Source organism: Leptopilina heterotoma, unplaced genomic scaffold, assembly GCF_015476425.1.
Source record: "Leptopilina heterotoma isolate Lh14 unplaced genomic scaffold, ASM1547642v1 Lhet_89, whole genome shotgun sequence".
Classification (NCBI taxonomy): domain Eukaryota; kingdom Metazoa; phylum Arthropoda; class Insecta; order Hymenoptera; family Figitidae; genus Leptopilina; species Leptopilina heterotoma.
This window is the reverse complement of record NW_025111192.1, coordinates 938,441-962,964: the sequence shown is the minus strand read 5'-3', so window position 1 is coordinate 962,964 and position 24,524 is coordinate 938,441. Positions and strand designations below refer to the sequence as shown.

General features: G+C 22.2%; 1 protein-coding gene across 8 annotated transcripts in view; it reads left to right on the top strand.

Moving 5' to 3' along the window:
• Nucleotides 1-965: 965 nt before the first annotated feature.
• The window catches only part of LOC122511654 (regulating synaptic membrane exocytosis protein 2), a 192,339-nt gene continuing 168,780 nt past the window's right edge, over nucleotides 966-24,524 (top strand). For all 8 annotated transcript variants that reach the window (XR_006302543.1, XR_006302545.1, XR_006302544.1 and 5 more), the window contains exon 1: nucleotides 966-1,092. Coding sequence is in view for 4 of the 8 variants with exons in the window: in XM_043627047.1 (XP_043482982.1) it covers nucleotides 1,057-1,092 (36 nt within the window). In the remaining 4 variants the exon portion in view is untranslated. The remainder of the gene's footprint in view (nucleotides 1,093-24,524) is intronic.

The following is a 24,524-nucleotide window of genomic DNA, read 5'->3' as shown; positions in this document are numbered from 1 at the left end:
TTAAAGGTTTTACGATTTTTACTTTAATGACAAGTTACTTTAATGACTTAGTTTAATTTATGACAACCATTTCATGAAATCTAATTCACGATAATTTCATTTTTTATTTTCCTCATTGCTTTTTGTTACTTTGGGAAAATGGTGATGTCACTTCGGTATTATTTGAATTTCATGTAGGTCTCGACGTAAGAAAATATTTTTCTTTCTGTGAAATTAAAAAAAAAATTTAGTTATTTTAAATTAATTTTAAATTTTAGTTATTATTTCTCAACTCAATTTTTTACTTTTTACGCATTTTAAGTAAATTTACATTTATTTTCATTTATTTGAATTAAAATTAGAAGAATTTTCATTAATAGCAGAATTACAGGACAAAAAATCTAATTAAAAAAATGCAGACCGAAAAATTTAAGAAAAAAAGTCCAAAGTAGAAAAAATCGAAAATAAAAATGTCCAAAGTCAAAAAATCGAAAATAAATAAAAACGTCCAAAATAAATAATAAAACATTTAGTTTAATTTAACTCAATTTAGTAATTTAGTTGTCGACTTTTCATTAATTTAGATTTAGAAAGCAGAGCAAAATTAAAAAATTTGTATTGAACATAAAAAAAAATAATTAAAAAAGTAACTAAAAGTACATTTTAGTTAGTACAACAATAAAATTTTGTACTTTAATTTTTTTTTTTGAGAATACATTTGTTTTTCTGCAGTGTTTGTAATTTAGTAAATTTTCTGTTTCAGATTAAAGAACAATTGGAAACAGTGTAATTAAACGGAAAAGGAATTGACTGGAAAAGTGGAAAATTGACTGGAAGAGGCATGCTCTTGTTGCGAATTGGGGAGCCGGGTGGCTCGCATTTTTCGCGAATCTATCACGAATGTCAGAGACGTGAAGTAGAATACAGTGGTCCGCGATAAAACGACGCAGGCAGCCATTCTGAAAAAAACCACTGCATTGGCAATTTTTCTTTTTTCTTTTACTTTTATGAATTTTATCAGGATTGTAGTCGTAGAATTCTCTTCAAATCAGCACGTGCAACATAAGATTCGACAGAATGTTGCCCACCAACGTTATGTCTTTTATGAAAAAGGTGAGTTATGCAATTTTATATTATTTTTTCTACTTACGTTTAAAAAGAAAAAATTTACAATTCATTGATTAAAAAATTTAGAAAAAAACATTTTTTGTGCGAAAAAATACTAATTTTGGTTATTATTTGTATCATTGAATTTAGCGTCGAAAATTATTCCCTATTTGGGATTTTTAGAGATAAAAGTGACACTAATTTCAATTTTTATATTCGATATAAAAATTATAATTTTTATAATTTAATTTAATTAATAATTAATTTAATTTAATTTTTTTTTTAATTATAATTAAAGTGAAAATTAAATTAAGAATATTGTACTTCTTCAAAATTATTTTCATCATTTCAATTCAATTATTATTTTTAAGAATTTTTCACTAAATTGTTTCTTTAATATTCAATTTTATAAATTTCAATTATTCGTAAGTTATTCAATTAAATATATATTAGAAAATAAAAACGTCTAATAATATTAAAAAATTCAATTATTTTTAAAAAATTCACGCTATATTGCTTTTAATATTGAAATATAATATAAAATTTTAATTTTTAACTGATAATTTAATTTAAATTAAAATAATTTTTAAATCAATTTTCATTAGAAAATTCAACGAGAATTCAATTATTTAAATACAAATAAAATGCAAATAAATAATTTATTGAATAATTGAATGTTTCTTAAAATTCAATTCCCATAAAGAATCGTTATCAATAAATTTTCCAATAATTGAATTCTATCAACGAATTTTAATAAAATTTTTAAGAATAATTACAATTTTCGAGAAATTCGATTAAAATTGTATTAAAAATAATTGAAATTCTGCAATGATTTTTATTATTTTTGAAAATAATTGAAACCCTAAGAAGAATTTTATTACTTTTGAACAATATTTAATTTTTGCGAAAAATATTATTACTTTTGAAAATAATTGAATTTTTGCAATAATTCGTACCTTTTACAAAATTGAATTTTTTTTCGTGTTTTTAACTAAACATCTTCTATCAATCCAGTTTTTAAAATAATTTTTTAAAAAGTTCTTTAAGAATTTTCAAATTCATTTGTTTACAATTCAATTTTATAAAATTACAATTACTCGTAAATTCGTCAATTAAATATATACTAGAAAATAAAAACTTTAAATAATTTTAAAATAAATCCGCAATTAAAGTTTTAAAAAAAAATTAATTCCACAGAATTGTTAGTTAAAAATATGAAAAATTCAAATTTTCAAAGATTTTAATCTGAAACCTTTTTAAAATTCAATTCTTAATTCATTTTTTTAATTCATTTTTAAATAAAATTTTTTTAGAAAATTTTACAAGAATTGAATTATTTAAATATAAAAAATAAATAATTTATTGAATAGTTAAACGATTCTTAAAATTCCAATTCTCCTAATGAATTTTATGAATAAATTTTTAAATAATTGAATTCTTTTAATGAATTTTAATAAAAATTACATTTTCCAAGAAATTCGATTAAAATTGTATGAAAAATAATTGAAATTCGGCATTGAGTTTTATTATTTCTGAAAATAATTGAATTCCTAAGAAGAATTTGACTATTTTTGAACATAATTAGATTTCTGCGAAGAATTTTATTACTCTTGAAAACAATTGAATTTCTGCAATAATTTGTAACTTCTCCGTATTAAATGTTTTTTAGTGTTAACTAAAATTTTTCTATAAATCCATTATTTTTAATAATTTTTTGAGAATTTTTAAATTTATTTGTTTTATTTAACTAAAATTATTTTTTAAATAAATTTTTATTATAAAATTCTACTAGAATTCAATTATTTAAAGACAATAAATAATTGAATTCTATTGTGAAGAACTTTATAAATAGTTTGTAAATAATTGAATTTCTGTGAAATTTTTATTATTTTATGAAAATAATAGATATTGAAAATTATTAAATTGAGGAAAATTTTTGAAAATAATTGAAATTTTGCCAAGAGTTTTATTAAAATTTTTGATAAGAATTGAATTTTTACGAGAATTTTATTATTTATAAGGATAATTGAAATTTTTTGAGAATTTTCAAATTCATTTGTTTTATTTAACTGAAATTCATTTTTAAATCAATTTTTCTTATAAAATTCTACTTGAATTCAATTATTTAAATAAAAAGAATAATTGAATTATATTGCGAAGAAATTTATAAAAAATTTGTAAATAATTGAATTTTCCTGAAATTTTTATTATTTTATATAAATAATAGATATGAAAATTATTAAATTGTGGAAAAGGTTTGAAAATAATTGAAATCTTGCCAAGAATTTTATTAAAATTTTTTAAAATAATTTTCGAGAAGAATTTTATTATTTATAAGGATAATTGAAATTTTTTTGAGAAATTTCAAATTAATTTGTTTTATTTAAATGAAATTCATTTTGAAATCAATTTTTATTATAAAATTCTACTTGAATTCAATTATTTAAATATAAAAAATAATTGAATTATATTGCGAAGAAATTTATAAAAAATTTGTAAATAATTGAATTTCTGTGAAATTTTTATTATTTTATGAAAATAAGAGATATTGAAAATTATTAAATGTAGAAATTTTTTGAAAATAATTGAATTTTTACGAGAATTATATTATTTTTAAGGATAATTGAAATTTTGACGAGAATTTAAAAAAATTTTTGAACATAATTGAATTTCTGCTAAGAATTTTATAACTTTTGAAAATAATTAAATTTCGCAATTATTTGTAATTTCTGTAAAATTTTCCAAATTATATCGTACAATTTACGAACTTTTTGTCCTTTTTTAATGAAATTACGGATCTAGTTCGAGCCCTGAAGTAACCATATTAATAATATAATGTTAAAAAAATTATTTCACCGAATTTATATTCTTTCTAATTAAAAATCACTAAAATTTAGTAGAATTCATGTGAAAATTGTATAGAATAGTTCTAGTAAAATTCTACAGAATATTCATTAGAATTCATATAGAATGATTCTATAGAATGATTTTAGTGAAATTCTATAGAACTTTTTCAGCTGGGTATCTCCTGTATGTAGAATAAAAAAAAAATTCCTAAATGGAAAATAAAATTATTTCTATAAATTAATAATCGAGGTATTTTCTCCCATGAAGAACTTTAATCCTATGAAAGTAAATCCCAAGATCAACACCTTGTTCAAATATCCGAGTATTACATGCACTCATAAATTGTAGTTGTCAAGCAGCATACAATAGCGAAAATCTCTCCCCGGATGGAAGCACATTCATTCATAAAGTCCACTTGAATACAATTGTTATGCTATTCATGCATGACACGCTATGAAAATGCAAAAAATGAAAGTGTCTCAATTTATTTTCTTAAAAAAGAAAATTGATTTAGTAGAATTTTATTTAAATGGCACTTATATTTTTCAAAAAAAAAAAAAAAAAATTCAATTATGCATAAAAAATAAAAAAAAAATGCTTCTGGACCTGGAAGAATTAGATTCAAGCGTGCGCGCTTTTGAAAACAATCTATGAATGATTGAGTGAAAAAAACTACCTCCAAAAGATCACGTATCGAAAGAGAGAATTCGTGCACAGACTTGTGATTTTTATACTTTTTCCCCGGGAAAAAGAAACGCGCGTTTCTATTTCAGTCCTAAATTCTTTCTGAAAAGTTGAAAATGAACTTTAAACCACTAAGTGAGTGATACCCTCATCGTCATCTTAGATCTTTCTAAGATCTGTGTGTGTGTGTGCTGCACCCTAGAGTCACTACTTTCAACTTTTTCTTACCTCATCAAAGTAAGTCTTAAGAAAAAGTTCCTTTTTTCTTCGAGGAAAAAAATAATAAAAAAAAAAACATTATCAAGTTTTCTTTAAGAATAAAGTTTCTCTCTAAGTTAAGAATAATCTATAGAAATATCAAGTTACCGAAGGAAGTGCAATTTCACTTTTTCACGGTTGACTTTTCGAGGTTTTTTTCCCCCCTTTTTTTTATTAGATCTGAAAATTGTTAATTAACAAGTTAATTACTTAAATAAGTTATTGATTTTTTGAAATCTATTATTTGTTGGGAAATAATTTTTTCTGTTGGAAATTTTATTCTCCTTTTCACTTTTAGAGATTATATGTAAATTCAATTTTGCTACGAATTTCATTTTCACTTTTAGTTTCAGTTTCATTTCGATATTTTCACTTTAACTAACACTTTTATTAAAAGTGAAAATAAAAATCTATTAAAGTGAAAGTGAAATTGTAAATGAAAGTAAAATATTCTTATAGAAGTGAAAATGAAAGTGAAAATGAAAGTGAAAATAAAAGTATATCAAAGTGAAAATGAAAGGGAAAATAAAAATTTATCAAAGTAAAAAATTAAAAATGCAAGTACATCTAAAAATTTATCAAAACTTAAGTGAAAATAAAAGGAAAAATAAAAAATTTATAAAAGTATAATTCTATAAAAATTTATAAAAATCAGTTAAGATTTAAGTGAAAATGAAAATAAAAATCTGTCAAAGTGAAAATGAAAGTGAAAATGAAAGTCAAAGCAGAAATGAAATTACATTTTTTGACCCTTAAAAAAAGTAAAATATATTTGACTCAGAGTCTACTGAATTATTTATTTGTTTCAAATAAAAATTTTACTTGTTGTAAATAAACTTTTTATTTAGTGTAAATAAAATTATTATTTGATTGAACTAAAATCGTTATTTTGTTGAAATAAAATTTTAATTTAGGTAGTACACAATGTATTTGTTTTCATTTCGTTTGATTTTCATTCATTTCTCTCTAATTAACAAAAGAAATATAAGAATATGACATTTTAGAGAGCAATTCCAGTATAAGGAATAAAGAGAGAGAGAGAGAGAGAGAGAGAGAGAGAGAGAGAGAGAGAGAGAGAGAGAAAGGAAAAAAGAGGGAGACAGAAAATTTATTTTTAGAATTTGACTAGTTTTGAATTGCACAAAGTAATCGAATAAAAATTGACATTTCTGATACGTATGGCAAATATGGTTTGTGAATAAAAGTGATTTTGATGCTTCCTCAATAAGTTTATTGTTATTTATCAATATCAAACATTTGTGAGGTTTCAAACGATTTTATGGAAAAACAGACAATACTCAAACAATCATATATTGGTAAAAAATTTATATATATCTCTCTGTAAAATAGCATTTTGCATTTAACTGCACCTACTGATGGTTCTGTTGACATTTTTATAATCCTAATATCACTTTTGCGACAGAAATGATGTATATAAATCGGATATTCACATTTTGCCGCAGAGAAATAAGTGATATTATCTGGTTTTGTTACTTTATCATGGAACATACTCAGAAAAAATTTTTTTTTTTTGTTGAAACAACGAAAGTTTGCTTGAATCTATCAAATGTCTTTTATTACCAAAATTATTTTCAAATTTTTTTCAAGAACTAATTTTATACTTATTTTAATTATGTTTCTATTATAAATTTTTTGGAAAATAATTATTTTCAATATTTTCAATGAGATATTAGGCAAAAATTCAAATAAAAAATAATTACAATAAAAACTGATGACATTAAAAAATTTTTCAAAGAATATTATTTTTGTAAAATTATTCAAATTTTTGAAGAAAAAATTCATTTTTAAAAAATTTAATTAAAATTTTTCAAAATATTTGGATATTTCACGTAAAAAGACTCTTTTTATTTTTAAACACAAAAATTTTTAATCACAAAATATTCATGTACTACCTTTTATCCCTCTTATCGGATATTTTGAATTTTTTCCATTATTTTCAGAAACGCGATTTTTTGCGATTTATTTTCAAAAAATGCGTATTTTTCCACTTTTCGTCCAAATATTGTAACAAAATACCACATTATCAGTATAAAATGCAAATAACTTCAAATTTTTAAAGCGTAAAAAATAACTGTAGTCAAATATTTCAAATTTTTTTGATGAATTTTTCGTGAAGATAATTAAATTATCGAAATACAGAATTAAAAAGTTTTAAAATAATTGAAATTTAGTAAAATTTTATTGAAAATAATTCATTTTTTTTTCAAGTATTTCATTAAAGTTCTTGAAATTTAAATTTTGAATAATTTTAATTGCACATTTTCAAAAATAATTGGATTTTCAAAAATTATATAATAAAAATTCAAAATGAAAATTAGTTTTAAAAGAAATATATTAAGAAATTATTTCAAAAAAATAATTCCCAGAGTTCTTTTATTATAATTTCATTAAAATTCGATTACTTTCATTATTTACAAATTACAATATTACACATTTCTGAAAATTTAAAATATCTAAAAAAATAATTACGGTAAAATTTTTTAAAAAATCTTCTCCTTTACAATCATTATTAAAATTTGAAAGAAAACAATTATTTTCAAAATTTTAAATTAAAATTCTTCAAAAATTTTATTATTTTTAAAACTCTTTTCCAAAAAATATTCTTAAAAAAATTCAATTACTGTCAAATAAATTTATTATTTGGGAATTTTTCCTTTATAAGTAATTAAAAAATCAATTATTATTATGCAAAAATAGTTTAAATTTGTTTTTGAAAAACCAATTTTAAGAATATTTTTATTTTATTTAAAATATCTATATATTTTAAATTTTATTTTTTTTCAATAATTTTGTTTATATATTTTGAATAATTCACCTTAATGTCTTTCGAAAGAAATTATAAGGCGTTACAGTTACAAATTATTATAAAAAATCGATTTTTATATTAAAATAATTGAATTCTCGAAAATCTGGTAAAAAAATCGTAAAAAATATAATCAATTCAGAGAAGAAGTTTCATTAAAGATTTGAGAAAGTAATTAAATTTTGGAAGGGTAATGCAATTAGTAAAGTCTTATTAATACAAAGTAGTTCAATTTTCTTCAATTTAATTGTTAGATATTAACTATCAGTTGATAAATTTTTACTATCTAATTAGTAGATTTTTATTATCAGGAGATCAATTATATATTATTGTCTTTTTTACTTTTACAGCAACAGATTTTTACTTTTACTTTTACTTTTTGAGATTTTTATTTTATCCTTCATTTTCACTTTGACGAATTTTTATTTTCCACTTCATTTACACTTGGGAAAATTTTATTTTCCTCTTTCATTTTCACTTTGAAAAATTATTTTTTTCTTTATTTTCTCTTCGACAAATTTTTATTTTCCTCTTCATTTTCACTTTGAAAAATTATTTTCTTCTTTATTTTCACTTCGACAAATTTTTATTTTCCTCTTTCATTTTCACTTTGAAAAATTATTTTCTTCTTTATTTTCACTTCGACAAATTTTTATTTTCCTCTTCATTTTCACTTTGAAAAATTTTTAATTTCCACTTCGACAAATTTTTATTCTCCTCTTCATTTTTACTTTAAAAAAATTAATTTCTTCTTTACTTTAACTTTCACAAATTCACTTTCATAGTTTATTTTTCTTTTCACTTGTACTTTACCTTTAATTTCAACTTTTGAAAAATTTTTATTTTCCCCTTAACTTTGATAGAAAGTGAAAAAAAAAATCAGTCAAAGTGAGAATAAAAATCTACCAAAGTGAAAATGAAAGAAAAATTATCTGTCAAAGTGAAATTGAAAATAAAAGTGAAAATAAAAGTCAATTCAAATTTTAAAGTCACTTTTATTTTAAAAAAATATTTTGAAATATATCCAAGTTTTTTTTTTGACTCGAATAATTTTGTTTTCCTTCAGTGAAAAATAGTTATTTTTGTTATTTTGGAAAAAAAATTGCAAAAAATACGTAAAAGGTGAAAATTTTCAAGTGGAATATTATTAAATTGGTGACGAAGAAAGGTAACACTATGAAAATTTTCGGCATAGTAGGTAAAGGACAATCTGGATCAGACAGAGAGTTTTCTCGTATAGCTGAAAGCACCTTGAGAGCACAGCTGTGCTCTCAAGTGGAAAATACCAGGTGCGGCATGACTGAGTACAGAAACGTCTGACGTAAAATTTCCTTACCTACTCTTGAGAGTATACATCTTTCTTTCTTTTTTTTTCTTTTTCTTTTTTACTCTTCTTTATTACATCTCCCTGCCAATACAGCAATTTCACCTTTTTCAAGGAACCAGATAACTAATTCTCAACTTTCTTTATTAAATTCTCTAATTTAGTTATTCGGGGGAAATTTCCTACTTTTAAAAACGGTCGTGGAATTTTATTATTTAAAAAAGATGGAAATGTCACTATTTTAATATTGTAAAAAGCGAGGGATGAAAAATTGATGAACGAGAATATTTTATTCGAATTCGCTGAATTAATGATTTACATCCAAGGAAACAGAGACTTTGTTAATTTTTCACTTTCATTTTCAATTTATACAATTTACAATTTTACTTTTGAATTTTATTTTTATTTTCTATTTTTACATTCGTTTTCACTTTCATTCTCACTTTTTTTCTCACATAATTTTATTTTCACTTTCATTTTCCCTTATAAAATAAATTCTCCTACGTAATTTCATTTTTATTCCCATTTTCCCTTTGACGGATTATTTTATTCTATTTTTATTTATTATTTTTTATTATTTAGAAAAATAAAAAATATTTATAAAAGTGAAAATGAAAGTGAAAATAAAAATCTATATAAGTTAAAATTGAAAGGAAAAATAAAAATTCATTAAGAATGAAAGAAAGAAAAGAAAGAAAAGAAAGCGTGAATGTATGTATAAAACAATGTGAATGTAAATGTGAATTGGAAAAGATAATTCTCAAATAATCCGTATAGAAAAATAAATCTTAAAATCAATTAATTCCTTATAAGTAAATTATCGTTAACGCTTAAAAGGTGGAGATATTTTCAGACACATAAATCTAGGACTAGTAATTCTGCATTCTGCGTAGGCGAGTGACACCCACTTGATGCTATAAGCCTAATTGGAAAATCCTTAACAAATAAATATATCAACTACACCTCCGCAGCTCGTCTAAAAACACCATAATCAACAAAATTATTCGAATCATTTATATACTCTGTCGGAAAGTGTAATTTATTATTTACTTCATTATTTAATGCTTAATTACATTGAGGTTGATTTAATATTTTCTTTCTTTTTTCCTCTTTTCTTTTGTTATTTTGTAAATTCTATTTTATATTTAATATTTTTTATTATTTACTCAATTATTCAATATCGATTTTAATTACGTTAATTCAATACTTTTTTTACTATTTTTTTATTTTTTTAAATTATATTTTACATTTAAAAATATATATATTTTTTTAAATTATATTTTACACTTATTTTACATTAATTTTTGCTAATAACTTGTAATTAATATTTACTTCATTATTTATAATTTTTCTTTGATTCAAAAGAAGTATCTTTGATTTAACAAATATTTCTTTCATTTAAAGAAAATTTCCTTGATTCAATCAAAGTTTCTTTGATTTTATGAAAATTTGTTTAAATCGAAAAAATTTCAATTTTTGATTAAAAATTAATTTTTTTTTACTCAAAAGAAGTTTTCTTGATTCTACAAAAATTTCTGTTATTTAAAAAAATTTCCTTGATTCAATCAAAGTTTCTTTGATTTAAAAAAAATTTGTTTAAATCAAAAAAATGTTCGTTTAATTTTAATCAAAAAACTTCTTTTTGTTAAGAAATATAATTTATTTTAATATATTTTAATATTAAGTTAATATTATTTTAACAGAATTTATTTTAATTGTCGTTAAATCAATATGTTCTTTTTACTATTTTTTTATTTTTTAACTTATATTTTACGCATTTAGTATTTTATAATTATTCCTAATAACTTGTAATTAATATTTACTTAATTATTTAATACTCAATTTAATTGTTAATTCAATATTTTATTTTTACTATTTTTTTATTTTGTAAATTCTATTTTATATTATATATTTTCTATTTAATATTTTTCACTTTTATTTTATGCTTAATATTTTGTAAATTTTTTTTTCATTTTATATTTTGTAAATTTAATTTCCAAAAATGACTTTCCAGTCTTGAGGATTTCGTATAAATTCCACTTTTGCATTTTGATTAACGTGATTGACAGAAATATTTATATATAATAATAATAATAATAATAATATATACGAAAGATTGAATCTGACAAATGGATTTGGTGGCAGAACGTGAGGGGAACGTGGAAGTAATCTGGGAATTTACTCACATAATACAGAGATCAGGTGCACATTAAATACGTTAAATTCTCATAGATTTAGGGTAATTTCAAATTGCTTTATTTACTCAAGATTTACATATACGTTTATCATAACTAATATTCTATATTTACAATAATATTTATTTTACACCCAGAAAAAAAGTTTTTGTCAATTTAAAAAAATCAGTTTCTTTGACTCGATTTGTTTTCCACCAAAATAATTTTTTTTTTGAACTAAAAGAAGTTTTTTGATTAAAATAATTCGAAAATTTTTTTGATTTAAACAAATTTTCTTTAAATCAAAGAAACTTTGATTGAATCAAGGAAATGTTCTTTAAATAAAAGATATTTTTGTTGAATCAAGAAAACTTCTTTTGAGTCAAAGAATAATTAATTTTCAATCAAAAATCGAATTTTTTTTATTTTAACAAATTTTCTGTAAATCAAAGAAACTTTGATTGAATCAATGAAATTTTTTTTATATGAAAGAAATTTTTGTTGAATCAAGAAAACTTCTTTTGAGTCAAAGAAAAATTAATTTTCAATCAAAAAAACAAGTCGCAAAGCAAATTTTATTTTCATGTTTTTTGAAAATAAAATTTTCTTTTAATCAAAAAGAGATTTCTTGATTCTACAAAAAAAATTTTTTCCTGGATGTACACTTAGAAAAAAGATTTTGACAATTTAAAGAAATCAGTTTCTTCGACTCGTTTTGTTTCATTCAAAATAAATTTTTCGTTCAAACAAAAAGAGGTTTTATGATTCAAGAAAAATTTATTTATTTGATTTCAACAAATTTTCATTAAATCTAAGAAATTTTTTCTTGTAATCAATGAAATTTTATCATTATTATAGGGTTAAAGAAATAATTTTTTAATTTAGAAAAGAAAATTTCTTTTAAATAGATAAATTATTTTTGAGTCAAATTGTTTGTTGAATAAAATAAATTTTTTGAGTCAATTAAATTTTTCTTAAATCAAAGAAATTTTCTTTCATTCGAAGAAAAATTAATTTTCAACCAAAAAACAAGTTTGTAAAGCAAATAATTTCTTTAAATCAAGAAAAATTTTTTTCTGGGTATACACACATTTGTCATTTCAAAGAAATTAGTTTCTTAGACTCTTTTTGTTCATTCAAAATAAATTTTTCGTTCAAACAAAAAGAGGTTTTTTTTTTTATTCAAGGAAAATTTATTTGCTGTAAACAAATTTTCTTTGAATCCAAAAAATTTGTTCTTAGTAATCAAAAGAATTTTATTATCGAGTAAAAAAAATAATTCTTTTTTTAAAAAGGAAAAACTTCATGATACAAATAAATTGTTTTTTATTCAAAGAAATTTTTTTGAACCAAGGAAATTGTCTTGAAGTAAAAAAAATTTCTTTAAACGAAGTAAAATTAATTTTAATCAAAAAGATAAGAAGCAAAGCAAATTTCTTTAAATCCTAAACAAAATTTTTTCAGGAAAAAGATTTTCTCAACTAGAAAAAATTTCTTAGACTCGTTTTGAGTCATTAAAAATAAATTTTTCTTGTAATCAAATAGAGATTTTTTGATTCAGAAAAGATTTGTTTGCTTCAAAGAACAAATTTTTTTTTGAATACAAAATAAATTGTCCTTTAAATGAAGCATTTTTTCCTTGACACTAATAAATTGTTTTTGAACCAAAAAATTTTTTTCAATCTAGGAAATTTTCTTGAAATGAAAAGAAATTTTTTTTAAACGATGGAAATGTTTTTTAATCTAGAAATTTTTTTTGGGATTTTTGAAACAGAAAAATTAATTTTCAGCAAACAAAAAAAACAAGTCGCTCAGCAAATAATTTCCATAAATGAACAAAAAAAATTTTCTTGGTTTATATTCTTAATTCACAAAAATTCAACGTATAATGAAATTTTTTTACTCAAAGCACTTATTTTGTTTATCTTTTCAGAATAAACAACTTTTCTTATAAAAATAAATTGAATGCTTTTTCTTGAATTTTGCAAAAAGAAAAACAAGAAAGTTATATAAAAAATTCAGTTTATAACAGGAAGCTTTTTTTTTATTCTTTTTTTCTAAAGTCTTTTTTTTTAAAGCCATATATAGTTTTTAAAAGGCAGAAAACATACTTTTCACTGGAAGAGTTTTTAAATTTAATAACAGATAAAACAATAGTTCCGCAACGTGCATTTCTCTCTCTCTCTCTCTCTCTCACTCTCTCTCACTCGAACAATTGAGAATTTCTCAGAAAGGACGACGTATCTTCTTGAAATCGAGTCTACGTCTATGTATAGATTTTAGAGAAGAATAAACGTAATATAATGGTAGCCATCAATTGGAGAAATGAAAGATTCCCCTTTATAATATTTCTTATTATATACTTATTTCGAATTCCGTGTGTGTTTCTTATATATATAAGTCGTGAAACAAATATTGACGGATCATTGAACCATATTTTGTCAATATTAACAAATAAAAATAAAAAACAATCATCAATGGAATAGAGGAGAATTTCGTTTATTATCTCGCTCTTATTTCTCATTTATTGCGAGGGAAAATTTACTTTAAAACGTCGATGAATTTCTTTCACAGCCGGAAACTTATATTTCGTTAAATAAAAATAGAATTTCATTCAATTTATGGCAATAAATCAAAAGTAGCTAAAGTTGCTGACTAACTTTAGAAACTCGATAATTGGCATATGAAAATGCGAATAGATACTGAAACTTATAGTTGATATAATGTCGAAATTTATCAAATTACTAAAGTTACGCAATCGGAACGGAACTTGAGATATTTCAATTCAAATATCTTTCGTATTATATCAGAATGATACGGGTACCAGTTTGTCGTTTGAGTTTAGAAAAAAAAAATTTATAAACATTATGATAAAAAAAAAAACGAAATTTCGGCTGTTGATGTATCATTTTCCAGATAAATAGTTCTTTTAACAAAAAAAAGTTTTTTAAAATTAATAATATTAATAATAATTACTTTTCCTGGAAGTCAATTATGAATTTTCCTTTCATTATCTTTCTGAGGATATGAAATTGAATCTATGGTTTACTTCAACTTTTATTACCACTTTCGCTTTCATTTTCATAAATTTTTTCACTTTTGTTTTCACTTTGACGGATTTTTATTCTACCATTCATTTTTACTTTGATAGATTCTTATTTTTTGTTTCATTTTCTCTTTGATCGATTTTTACTTCCATTGGCATTTTAGTAGATTTTTATTTAGACTTTCACTTTTATTTTTACTTTCAACTTGATTAATTATTCTTTTTATTTTCACTTTAACTTTTACTTCGATTGAAATTAAAAATAAAAAAGTGTCAAAGTAAAAAGAAAAAGAAAAACATCAAAGAGAAAAGAAATATTAAAATAAAATTCCATCAAAGTGAAAATGAAATGAAAAATAAAGTGATATCAAAGTAAAAATAAAAGCAAAAATCTATTTAAGTGTAAATTAAAGGAAAAATTAAAAATATTTCAAAGTTTAAAAATAAAAAAAATATATATCAAAGTGAAAATGAAATTAAAAATAAAAATCTATTGAAGTGAAAGTGAAACTAAAAATAATAATCTATTGCAGTGAAATTGAAATTGAAAATAAAATTCTATCAAAGTGAAAATGAAAATAAAAATTTATCATAGTAAAAATGAAAGTGAATCTAAAAATGTGTCGAAAATAAAAATCTGTCAAAGTCAAAATGAAAGGGAAACTAAAAATATTTCAAAGATAAAATAAAAGGAAAAATATCAAAGTGAAAATGAAATTGAAAATAAAATTCTATCGAAGTGATAGTGAAACTGAAAATAAAAATCTATTGCAGTGAAATTGAAATTGAAAATAAAATTCTATCAAAGTGAAAATGAAAATAAAAATTTATCATAGTAAAAATGAAAGTGAATCTAAAAATGTGTCGAAAATAAAAATCTGTCAAAGTGAAAATGAAAGGGAAACTAAAAATATTTCAAAGATAAAATAAAAGGAAAAATATCAAAGTGAAAATGAAATTGAAAATAAAATTCTATCGAAGTGATAGTGAAACTGAAAATAAAAATCTATCGAAGTAAAATTGAAATTGAAAATAAAATTCTATCAAAGTAAAATTGAAAATGAAAATAAAATTCTATCAAAGTGAAAATGAAAGTGAATCTAAAAATGTGTCGAAAATAAAAATCTGTCAAAGTGAAAATAAAAGGGAAAATAAAAATATTTCAAAGATATAATAAGAGTGAAAATGAAAATGAAAATAAAAATCTATTGAAGTGAAAGTGAAACTAAAAGTAAGAATCTACTGAAGTGAAATTGAAATTGAAAATAAAATTCTATCAAAGTGAAAATAAAAACAAAAATAAAAATGTATCATAGTAAAAATGAAAGTGAATCTAAAAATGTGTCGAAAATAAAAATCTGTCAAAGTCAAAATGAATGTCAAAGAAAAAATAAAATGACATTCGAGCCCTTGTAATTTAAATATTTATCAAAATTAATACTGTAATTTATTGAGACGTCCACATCGAGTCAAAAAATTTTGAAACGATTGAAAGAACGAAATTTCTTTTTCGTTTTTCATTATTATTGATAAAAAATTGTTAGCCCTATGAATAAATTTTGAAAACTTTTTAATTTCCACTTACGAAGAAAGAAAAAAAATGAATTTAAATTTTAACAAAAAACAAATTACTCTTTTTGCATATAATTTATTTTAAAGTAATTTTTTTCTTTTTTTTTCTTTTCACCTTTTTTTTTAGAAAATAATTCACTTTCAAGTCGTTTTTGTAATTTCGTTTCTATTTTGACTTTCATTTCCACCTTCACTTTGATAGATTTTTATTTTCCCCTTAATTTTCACTTTCATTTTTGGTTGGTGTACAGTTTTTCTAAAAATTGTTTTTCTAAAATTGTGAATTTCTAAAAAACTTTTTTCTAATGAAGGTGATTTTTTACTTTTCTCTTTATTAAGAAAGGTCATTTTTTAAAAATTTCTTTTTCTAATAACGGTAATTTTCAAAAAATTTTTTTTCTAACAATACTTGAAATTTCGTTAAAAAATTATAATAAATATAATAAAAAATAGAAATTATGCAAATTTTCTAACAAAATTTCTAAATAATCTAGTTAAAAATCGTAATTAATAAATAGAACTTATAGGGATTTTTTCTCTGAATATATTTAAAAATTAAAAAAAAAATGTTTTATAAATAAATTAATTTTGGAAATTTTGTTAGAAAAATGATGCAAATTATTTTTTTTTTCATAAATGAACAGAATTTTGTTTACAAATTGTGATAAGAAATAGTACCTAATTTTATAGATTTTTCTACTTCTCCAAAAACAGACTTATTATTTTGTAAATAAAATTGTGATTGAGAAATAGAAAATATGAAAAATAGTTTCTATTTCTCATTCTTAATTTTTTTTTAACAATTTTCTAACTTTTATCAAAAATTATGGAATTTTACAAATTTTAGAAAAATAAATATTAGAAATCATAACTTTTTAGAAAAACTTTTTTTAGAAATCAGATTTCATTTTTAGAATTTGTTTTTTTTTTAGACAAAAAGGATTAGAAAATATTTTTTAGAAAAAGTTACCACCTACCTTCATTTTTATTTATATTCTTTAATATCACAGATATTTTATTTTACTTTCATTTACACTTTCAGAAATTTTCATTTTCACTTTCGATTTTTTCAAAGCTCGATTTCTATTTGCAAGTAAAAATAAGAGTTCTTCATGGTCAAAGTAGTCGAGAAAAAGAATATTTTTTTTAACAGTAAAGGTAAAAGCGAAAAAGAAAGTCTAGAAAAGAAAAATAAAATAAAATAAAATTTTAAAATGAAATTTATTAAATTTTATTATTTTTTATTAGTAAATTTATTAAAAATAAAAAGTAAAAATAAAATTGAAATTGTCAAAGAGAAATTGAAAATGAAAATGGAAAAACTCTCAAAGCGAAAGTAATTATGAAAGTGAAAATGGAAGTCTTAAATTAAAATAATAGTTTACCATTATTTTAATTTTAATTAATTTATTTGTTTTAATTTTAATTAAATAATTAATTCATTTTAATTATAAAAAGTAAAGATTGAAAAATTTATCAGAAGTACAGCAATCGTTTTTGCAGTGAATTGCATTATCATTACTTATTTTTATCTCCTCTCGTTCCCGATTTTGTTTCGAAAAATCACAAAAGCTCAGAATACGAAATGATAATCTCAGCAAAAATCATAGATTGCTGACTGAAGAAGCAACGATGAACTTTATATATTAGAGAGAGAGTGCGTATTGAAAATTCAAGTATCTGCTTCTGCTCACAAAATATCAATCGAGACCCCTTTCACTTAGAATTTTATGTGCCTTTCATGGAACCATTTGACTCTTAGCATTTCGTTTAATCGGTTTTCTCCTCTTTTGAATTCTAGAAGAGAAAGCGAGTAAAGAGAGCGAGAGAGAGAGACGAAGAATAAAATAGGGGAGTTTTGCAGAGACACCAAGACGAAACGTAGAGTTAATATCTCTTCTCTCTCTCTCTTTCTCTTTCTCTCTCTTATAGAAATGCCTTAGCGAACGGTATCTAGCACATTACTTGCGAATACCAGGACCTGGCTCAAAGCCATATAGTCAAGGCAAGTCGAGGGTCTGAATCGTTCATTGCAATTGGCATTTTTTTTTCATTTTTTTTCATTTTTTTTTTTTGCTTTTTTTCTTCTTTTTTTTCTTTCTTTTTTCTATATAAAAACTGCTCAAATACTGATTTTGACGAACACGACCCATAAATATATCATGTATGATGTATATATATCTAAAAAAAATACTCGCAATTTCCCTGCACTCGTACTACCACAAAAATCGATACATATTTTTCAACTACCATTTCAACTTTATAGCGATATTTGAATATTTGAAAATCTACATTGATTTAAAAAAAAGAAGAAAAAAAATGAAAAAAAATACCATTGGTTTAGATTTATTTTTATATTTATTTTTCGTTCTCAGAGAAAGCAAATAAAAGTTTCATGTATAACGGAAGGGACGCGCCGTTTGTAAAAGTCAGAAATGGAAATAAACAATTTTTTTAATATTCTTCTTACTTTATCTTAAACAAAAAGTGAATTAGTGAAATATTTACTGCTTTAAAATTAGTGAAATTCAATGATAGGAATTTGGATAGAAAATTTTCACTTTGAATTTCATTTTGATGGATTTTTTTTGCTCTCGTTTTCACTTGAACGAATTTTTCTCTCCAACTTCATTTTTATTTTTAATGATAGAATTTTATTTACACTTTCGTTTCCTCTTTTGTTTTCACTTTCATTTTTACTTTTGTCAGAGTTTATTTTTACTTATCTTTCACTTTTACTTCGATAGATTTTTATTTTCACTTTCATTTTCACTTCGATAGATTTTTATTTCTCAGTAAAAACATCTATGAAAATGAAAATGGAATTTAAAGTAAAAATCTATTAAATTGAAAATGAAAATGAAAATAAAAATCTATCAAACTAAAAGTAAAAGTAGTAACAAAAATATATATTCAATTACTTTTAGGAATTTTAATAAAATTCTTTGCAAAATTCAATTATTTTCATAAATAAAAATATTCATCACAAGAATTCAATTATTTTCAATTATTTTCAAAATTCACATAAAAATTCTTTGCAAAATTTCAATTATTTTCAAAAGTTTTTCGCAATTCAATAGTTTTAAATATTTACTATTTTCATTAAATTTATCAAAAAATTTAATTATTGAAAAAAAAATTGTTGATACAATTCTACGAAAACATTCAATTATTTTCATAAATAATAAAATTTCATTTAGGAATTCAATTATTTTCATCGTAGAATTTCAAATATTTTTAATACAATTTTCAATAAATTCCTTGAGAGATGCAATTATTCTTAAAAGTTTTATTAAAACTTAAGAAATAATTCAATTTTAAGAAACATTCAATTGTTCAATAAAATAATAAAATTCGTTGCAATAATTCAAATATTTTCATAAATAACATTTAATTCGTCGCAGAAAATCAATTATTTTCAAAAATGTTTAAGTAATTTTGCAAAATAATTTAATTAGCTTGATAAACAACAACATTCTTCCCTTAAAATCAATTATTCAAAGCAATTTTAATAAAATTCTTTTCCAAAATTCAATTATTTTAAGAAACATCAAAATTCATCACAAGAATTCAATTCTTTTTGAAAAGTAATAAAATACTTTGCAAAAATTAAATTACATACTTTCAAAATTTAAAAAAAATTCTCGTCAAGAATTCAATTATATAAATAATAAAAATTCTTCTTCGAAATTCAATTATTTTCAATCATTTTAATAATTTTCTTGTCAGAATTTCAATTCAAAAAATCTAATAAAATTCTTTAAAAAGTCTTCAATTATTCTCAAAAATTGTATAAATAATAAAATTCTTCTTCGAAATTCAATTATTTTCAATAATTTTAATAATTTTCTTGTCAAAATTTCAATTATTTAAACAAAATCTAATAAAATTCACGATGTTGAAGTCCACAACGTTGATAAACGAAAAAAATTTGTTTAATCTATTCCAATATTACACGGAAAAAAATTTCATGACGCGAACGAGCAATATTGGAAATATAATTAAAATGAAGAACAACATAACCCACGTTTGGAATTAAGCTTAACTACATTAGCCGAAAGTTTAGCCAATTCAGTGATAGTGAGCTTTGGTTGAGTGCAATTCGTCAGCCATATTGGAAGTATGTGGAAACCTGACGCTCTACGGCTCCTACCCAGAAATTTTTTTGACAGCATAAATATCAGTTTTGTGTTTTTTTAGTTTTAAAACAGTATTAATTTCAATAATTTACTTTCATATGGCTACAATTTGAAACATACAATTGAAAAAAATTAAAAATCATTTCAGAGTTAGGTTGTCTTTCAAGTAAAATTCAATATCGCGATTCTAGCGATAATGCCAATATCGCTCGCTCGTTTTTGACGAAATGTTTAGCTGTTATGGCGAAAAATTTCTCCATTTCAGTTGTACTTTTTTTTCCGTGTATTTTTAATTTAATATTTAATTGTATAACAATTATTATCAGATTATAAACATTAGTTTATTTTTTCTAAATATTTTTTTGACAATATTGCTCTGTTATCTTTTACTAATTTACTAAGTGAACAATTTTTTTCGTTGATAAACGTTGTGGACTTCAACGTGATTAAAATTCTTTGAAGACCTTCAATTATTCTCAAAAATTGTTATAAAATTCTTTAAAATAATTAATTGCATTAAAATTTTAACTAAATTCCATAAAACAAATTAAATATTTTCAAAAGTTGTTAATACAATTCAATTATTATTTTTCGTACTTTTAACTAACAATTCTCTAAGATTAATGTTTTTTAAAAAGTTTAATTGAATAAATAATTGAAGTAATAGATTTGATGAAGAATTTTATTTAAAAATTGTAGAAAATAATAATTGAATTGAAATGATGAAAATAATTTTTTAAAATTTACATTAACAATATTCTTATAATAATAAAATAATGAGTTTGTCACTCGATCGTCTTTAATTATTATAAAACATAAAGAAAACAATCACTCCGAGTCGAAGACTCGGAGTGATCGATTTCTTCATGTTTATTATTCATATTATGTTTATTATTCATATTCTTATGAGTTGTTCAATTTGAAAAGGTTTGAATTTAAAATTTTTGAACGTCTTAATTCCTATGAAAAAAAATGGTTAAATATGTTTATTTTAAATAAAACTATTGATGTTTTCGAATAATTTTACTTTGGAAGAAATTTGTAAATAAATGTAAATAGAATATTTTTTGAGTATCTAATAATTTTTAGACTAAATCAGAATATTCTTTAGGGTCAGGGAAAAAGTTAAAATTCTGTCTGTAAATCAGAGAAAAATCAGAGAAAAATAAAGTTAAATTTTTATGGTAACCCTGTAATTGTTCGATGTTAGTTTTAATATTATCAGTAGTAAAAGTCATTTACAGTAAGAAATTATCTAAGTAGCTGATAAAATTTATTACCAGTAGTATGAGTCAATTTTGGTCAGACGTGTTAATTACTTGTGGTTTTTAGTTGTTTTTATTGCCAGTAGTCAAAGTCATTTACTTTCTAACATTATCAGTAGTATAAGTCAATTTAAGTCAGACGTTTCTTAATTTTTTGATTTTAGTTAAAATTATCAGTAAATTTGTATTTATGATTTTATAAATTAATCAGTAGTAGTAGTAGTAGTAGTAGTAGTAGTAAAAGTCTGTCAGATAATACCTAAATAGTTATTAATATTTTTTATTATCAATAGTATAAGTTAACTTTGGTCAGACATTCAGTTCAGTGTCTTTTTTAGTATTTTTATTACCAGTAGTAAAAGTTATTTACAGTCAGACATTACCTAAACAGCTGATAAAATTGATTATCAGTAGTATGAGTCAATTTTGGTCAGACGTGTTAATTTCTTGTCGCTTATCAGTTTTTTTTATTGCCGGTGTCAAAGTAATTTACTGTCAAACATTTTTAGTAGTATAAGTCAATTCAAGTCAGACGTTTAAACGTCTGACTTGCATTGACTTATACTACTTATACTACAGAAAAAAATATGTGTTAAATTTGTTGCGTGTACTTTTCAGATGGTGTTATTTTAACACTACTTTTAGTGTTAAAATAACACTCCTTTTTTCTTGTGTTCTTAATTATCCGATTTTAGTAAAAATGAGTAGTAAAGTCATATTTATGACCTAATCAAAGTAATAACTGGCAGTACTAGTAGTATAAGTCAGACTATACGTAAATAGTTACAAATATTTTTAATTATCAGTAGTACAAGTTAATTTTGGTCAGACGTGTCAATTTCTCTTTAATTTTTTAATTTTTTTTAGTGACAATAGTAAAATTAATTTAACGCCAGTCAGGGTCAAAAAGAATTGATAAAATTAATTATCAGTAGTATAAGTGAATTTAAATCAGACGTTCATTTAATGCCTGGTTTTAGTAAAAATCAGTAGTAAAGTTTATTTTGGTCAGACTTGTTAATTTTTTAGTCAGACATTACTCAAATAGTTAATAAAATTAATTATCAGTAGTATAAGTCAATTTAAGTCCGACGTTTGTTAATTGTTGAATTTGAGTATCAGTAGTAAAGTAATATTTATGACTTCATAAAAGTAATCAGTAGTAATGCTAGTAATAAAAATCAGTCAGATAATACCTAAATAGTTATTAAATTTTTGAATATAAGTAGTATAAGTCAATTTTGGGCAGACGTTGTATTTAGTATTTTTTAGTTTCGATTTTTCTTTTTTTATTGCCAGTAGTAAAATTCATTTACTATCAGACATTACTCAAACAGTTAATAAAATTTATTATCAGTAGTATAAGTCAATTTAAGTCAGACATTTGTTAATTGCTCACTTTTAATGTCAGTAGTAAAGTTATAACTACGATATAATAAAAGTAATCAATAGTATAAGTAAAACTCATTCATATAAAACCTAAGAAGTTAATAATATTATTGATTATCAGTAGTATGAGTCAATTTTGGTCAGACGTTGTGCTTTGTGTTAATAAATTTTTTATTGAGAGTAGTAAAAGTAATTTACTGTCAGACATGAACGTAATTATTTATAAAATTTAATTTCAGTAGTATAAGTCAATTTGAGTCAGACGTTTATTAATTGTACAATTTTAGTGTCAGTAATAAATTTATAACTTCGGTTTGGTAAAAGTTATCAATAGTAGTAGTAGTAAAACTCATTCAGTTAATACCTAAAGAGTTAATAATATTTTTTATTATCAGTAGTATGAGTCAATTTTGGTCAGACGTTGAGTTTAGTATTTTTTATTTTTTTATTTGCCAGTACTAAAAGTAATTTACTGTCAGACATTGTCAAAAGGGTTTCTTGTCACTTTTCAGTTTTTTTTATTGCCGGTAGTCAAAGTAATTTACTGTCAAACATATTATTAGTAGTATAAGTCAATTTGAGTCAGACGTTTCTTAATTTTTTGATTTTAGTGAAATTTATCAGTAAATTTATATTTATGATTTAATAAATTAATTAGTAACAGTAGTAGTAGTAGTAGTAGTAGTAGTAGTAGTAGTAGTAAAAGTCAGTAAGACAATACTTAAAGAGTTAATAATATTTTTTATTATCAGTAGTAATATTCAATTTTAATCAGACATTGTGTTTAGTATTTTTTTAGTTTAATTTTGTAAGTTCTTTTTATTTACAGTAGTGAAAGTCATTTACTGTCAGACATGAACCTAATGATTGTTAAAATTTATTATTTGTAGTATAAGTCAATTTAAGTCAGACATTTGTTAATTGCTCACTATTGGAGTCATTAGTAGTCATAATAACTATTTAATAAAAGTAATCAGTAGTAGTAGTAGAACTTAGTCAGACAATACGTAAATAGTTAATAATATGTTCAATTATCAGTAGTATAAGTCAATTTTGTTCAGACGATTAAAAATTAGATTAATTCACAATTTTAATTTGAGCAAAAATTTTCAGTAAAAAAAACCCTTTTTTTCCCTTCGTATTAGAAATTAGAACACTTGAATTCTCATTAAACAATCCATCTTATTAAACATAGTGTCGCAATTTTGACAATGAATTTGTCACACACACACACACACATGAATTAATATTTCATTGAATGGTTGTAATTAAAATTGCCGAATACCAATGGAGGCTGAATTAAGCAGCTCTTACCCATATTCTAGGCTTCAAAATCAAGACTAATTTCGCCGAGTGGTCTAGCGAGACTGGGATTAAATCGGTCAGGCTATTTCGAATTCCTGGAAACCATCCAGAATCCTCTTGCCGGAGTATTATCCTCCAGGCAAAGAGCGCCCTTCAAGGGAATAATACATTCGCCGAACAACCTGCATTATATGTATGAAGGGTATGAGAGATAAAGGGATAAAACGAAAGAGAATTGGCGGTTGACAATATAGGATGAATTTACAATTTGACTTTAGTGGTTCAGCCATTCGGGTTTATCTATCGAAGTCAAATTACCACTCAAATGATCTTTATTCCGGAAAAATTGACAATTTCTTTCTCATCAACTTTGAATTTAACGGAAATAAAAACGGAGGAAAATTAAATTTCTGATTAATTTTACAAAAAAAAAAAATAATTTTCATGTGGGTGGTTTTTTTGAAAGTGTTACTTTGAACTTAAATTTTTTAATTTTCTTTCTTTTTTTTATTTTTTTTATTCACAGTTTTTTCTAAGGATATCAAATTAAAACAAAAACCGAATCAAAATTCGTTACTTTATTATTTAATTCTATTCGTTATTTCATTATT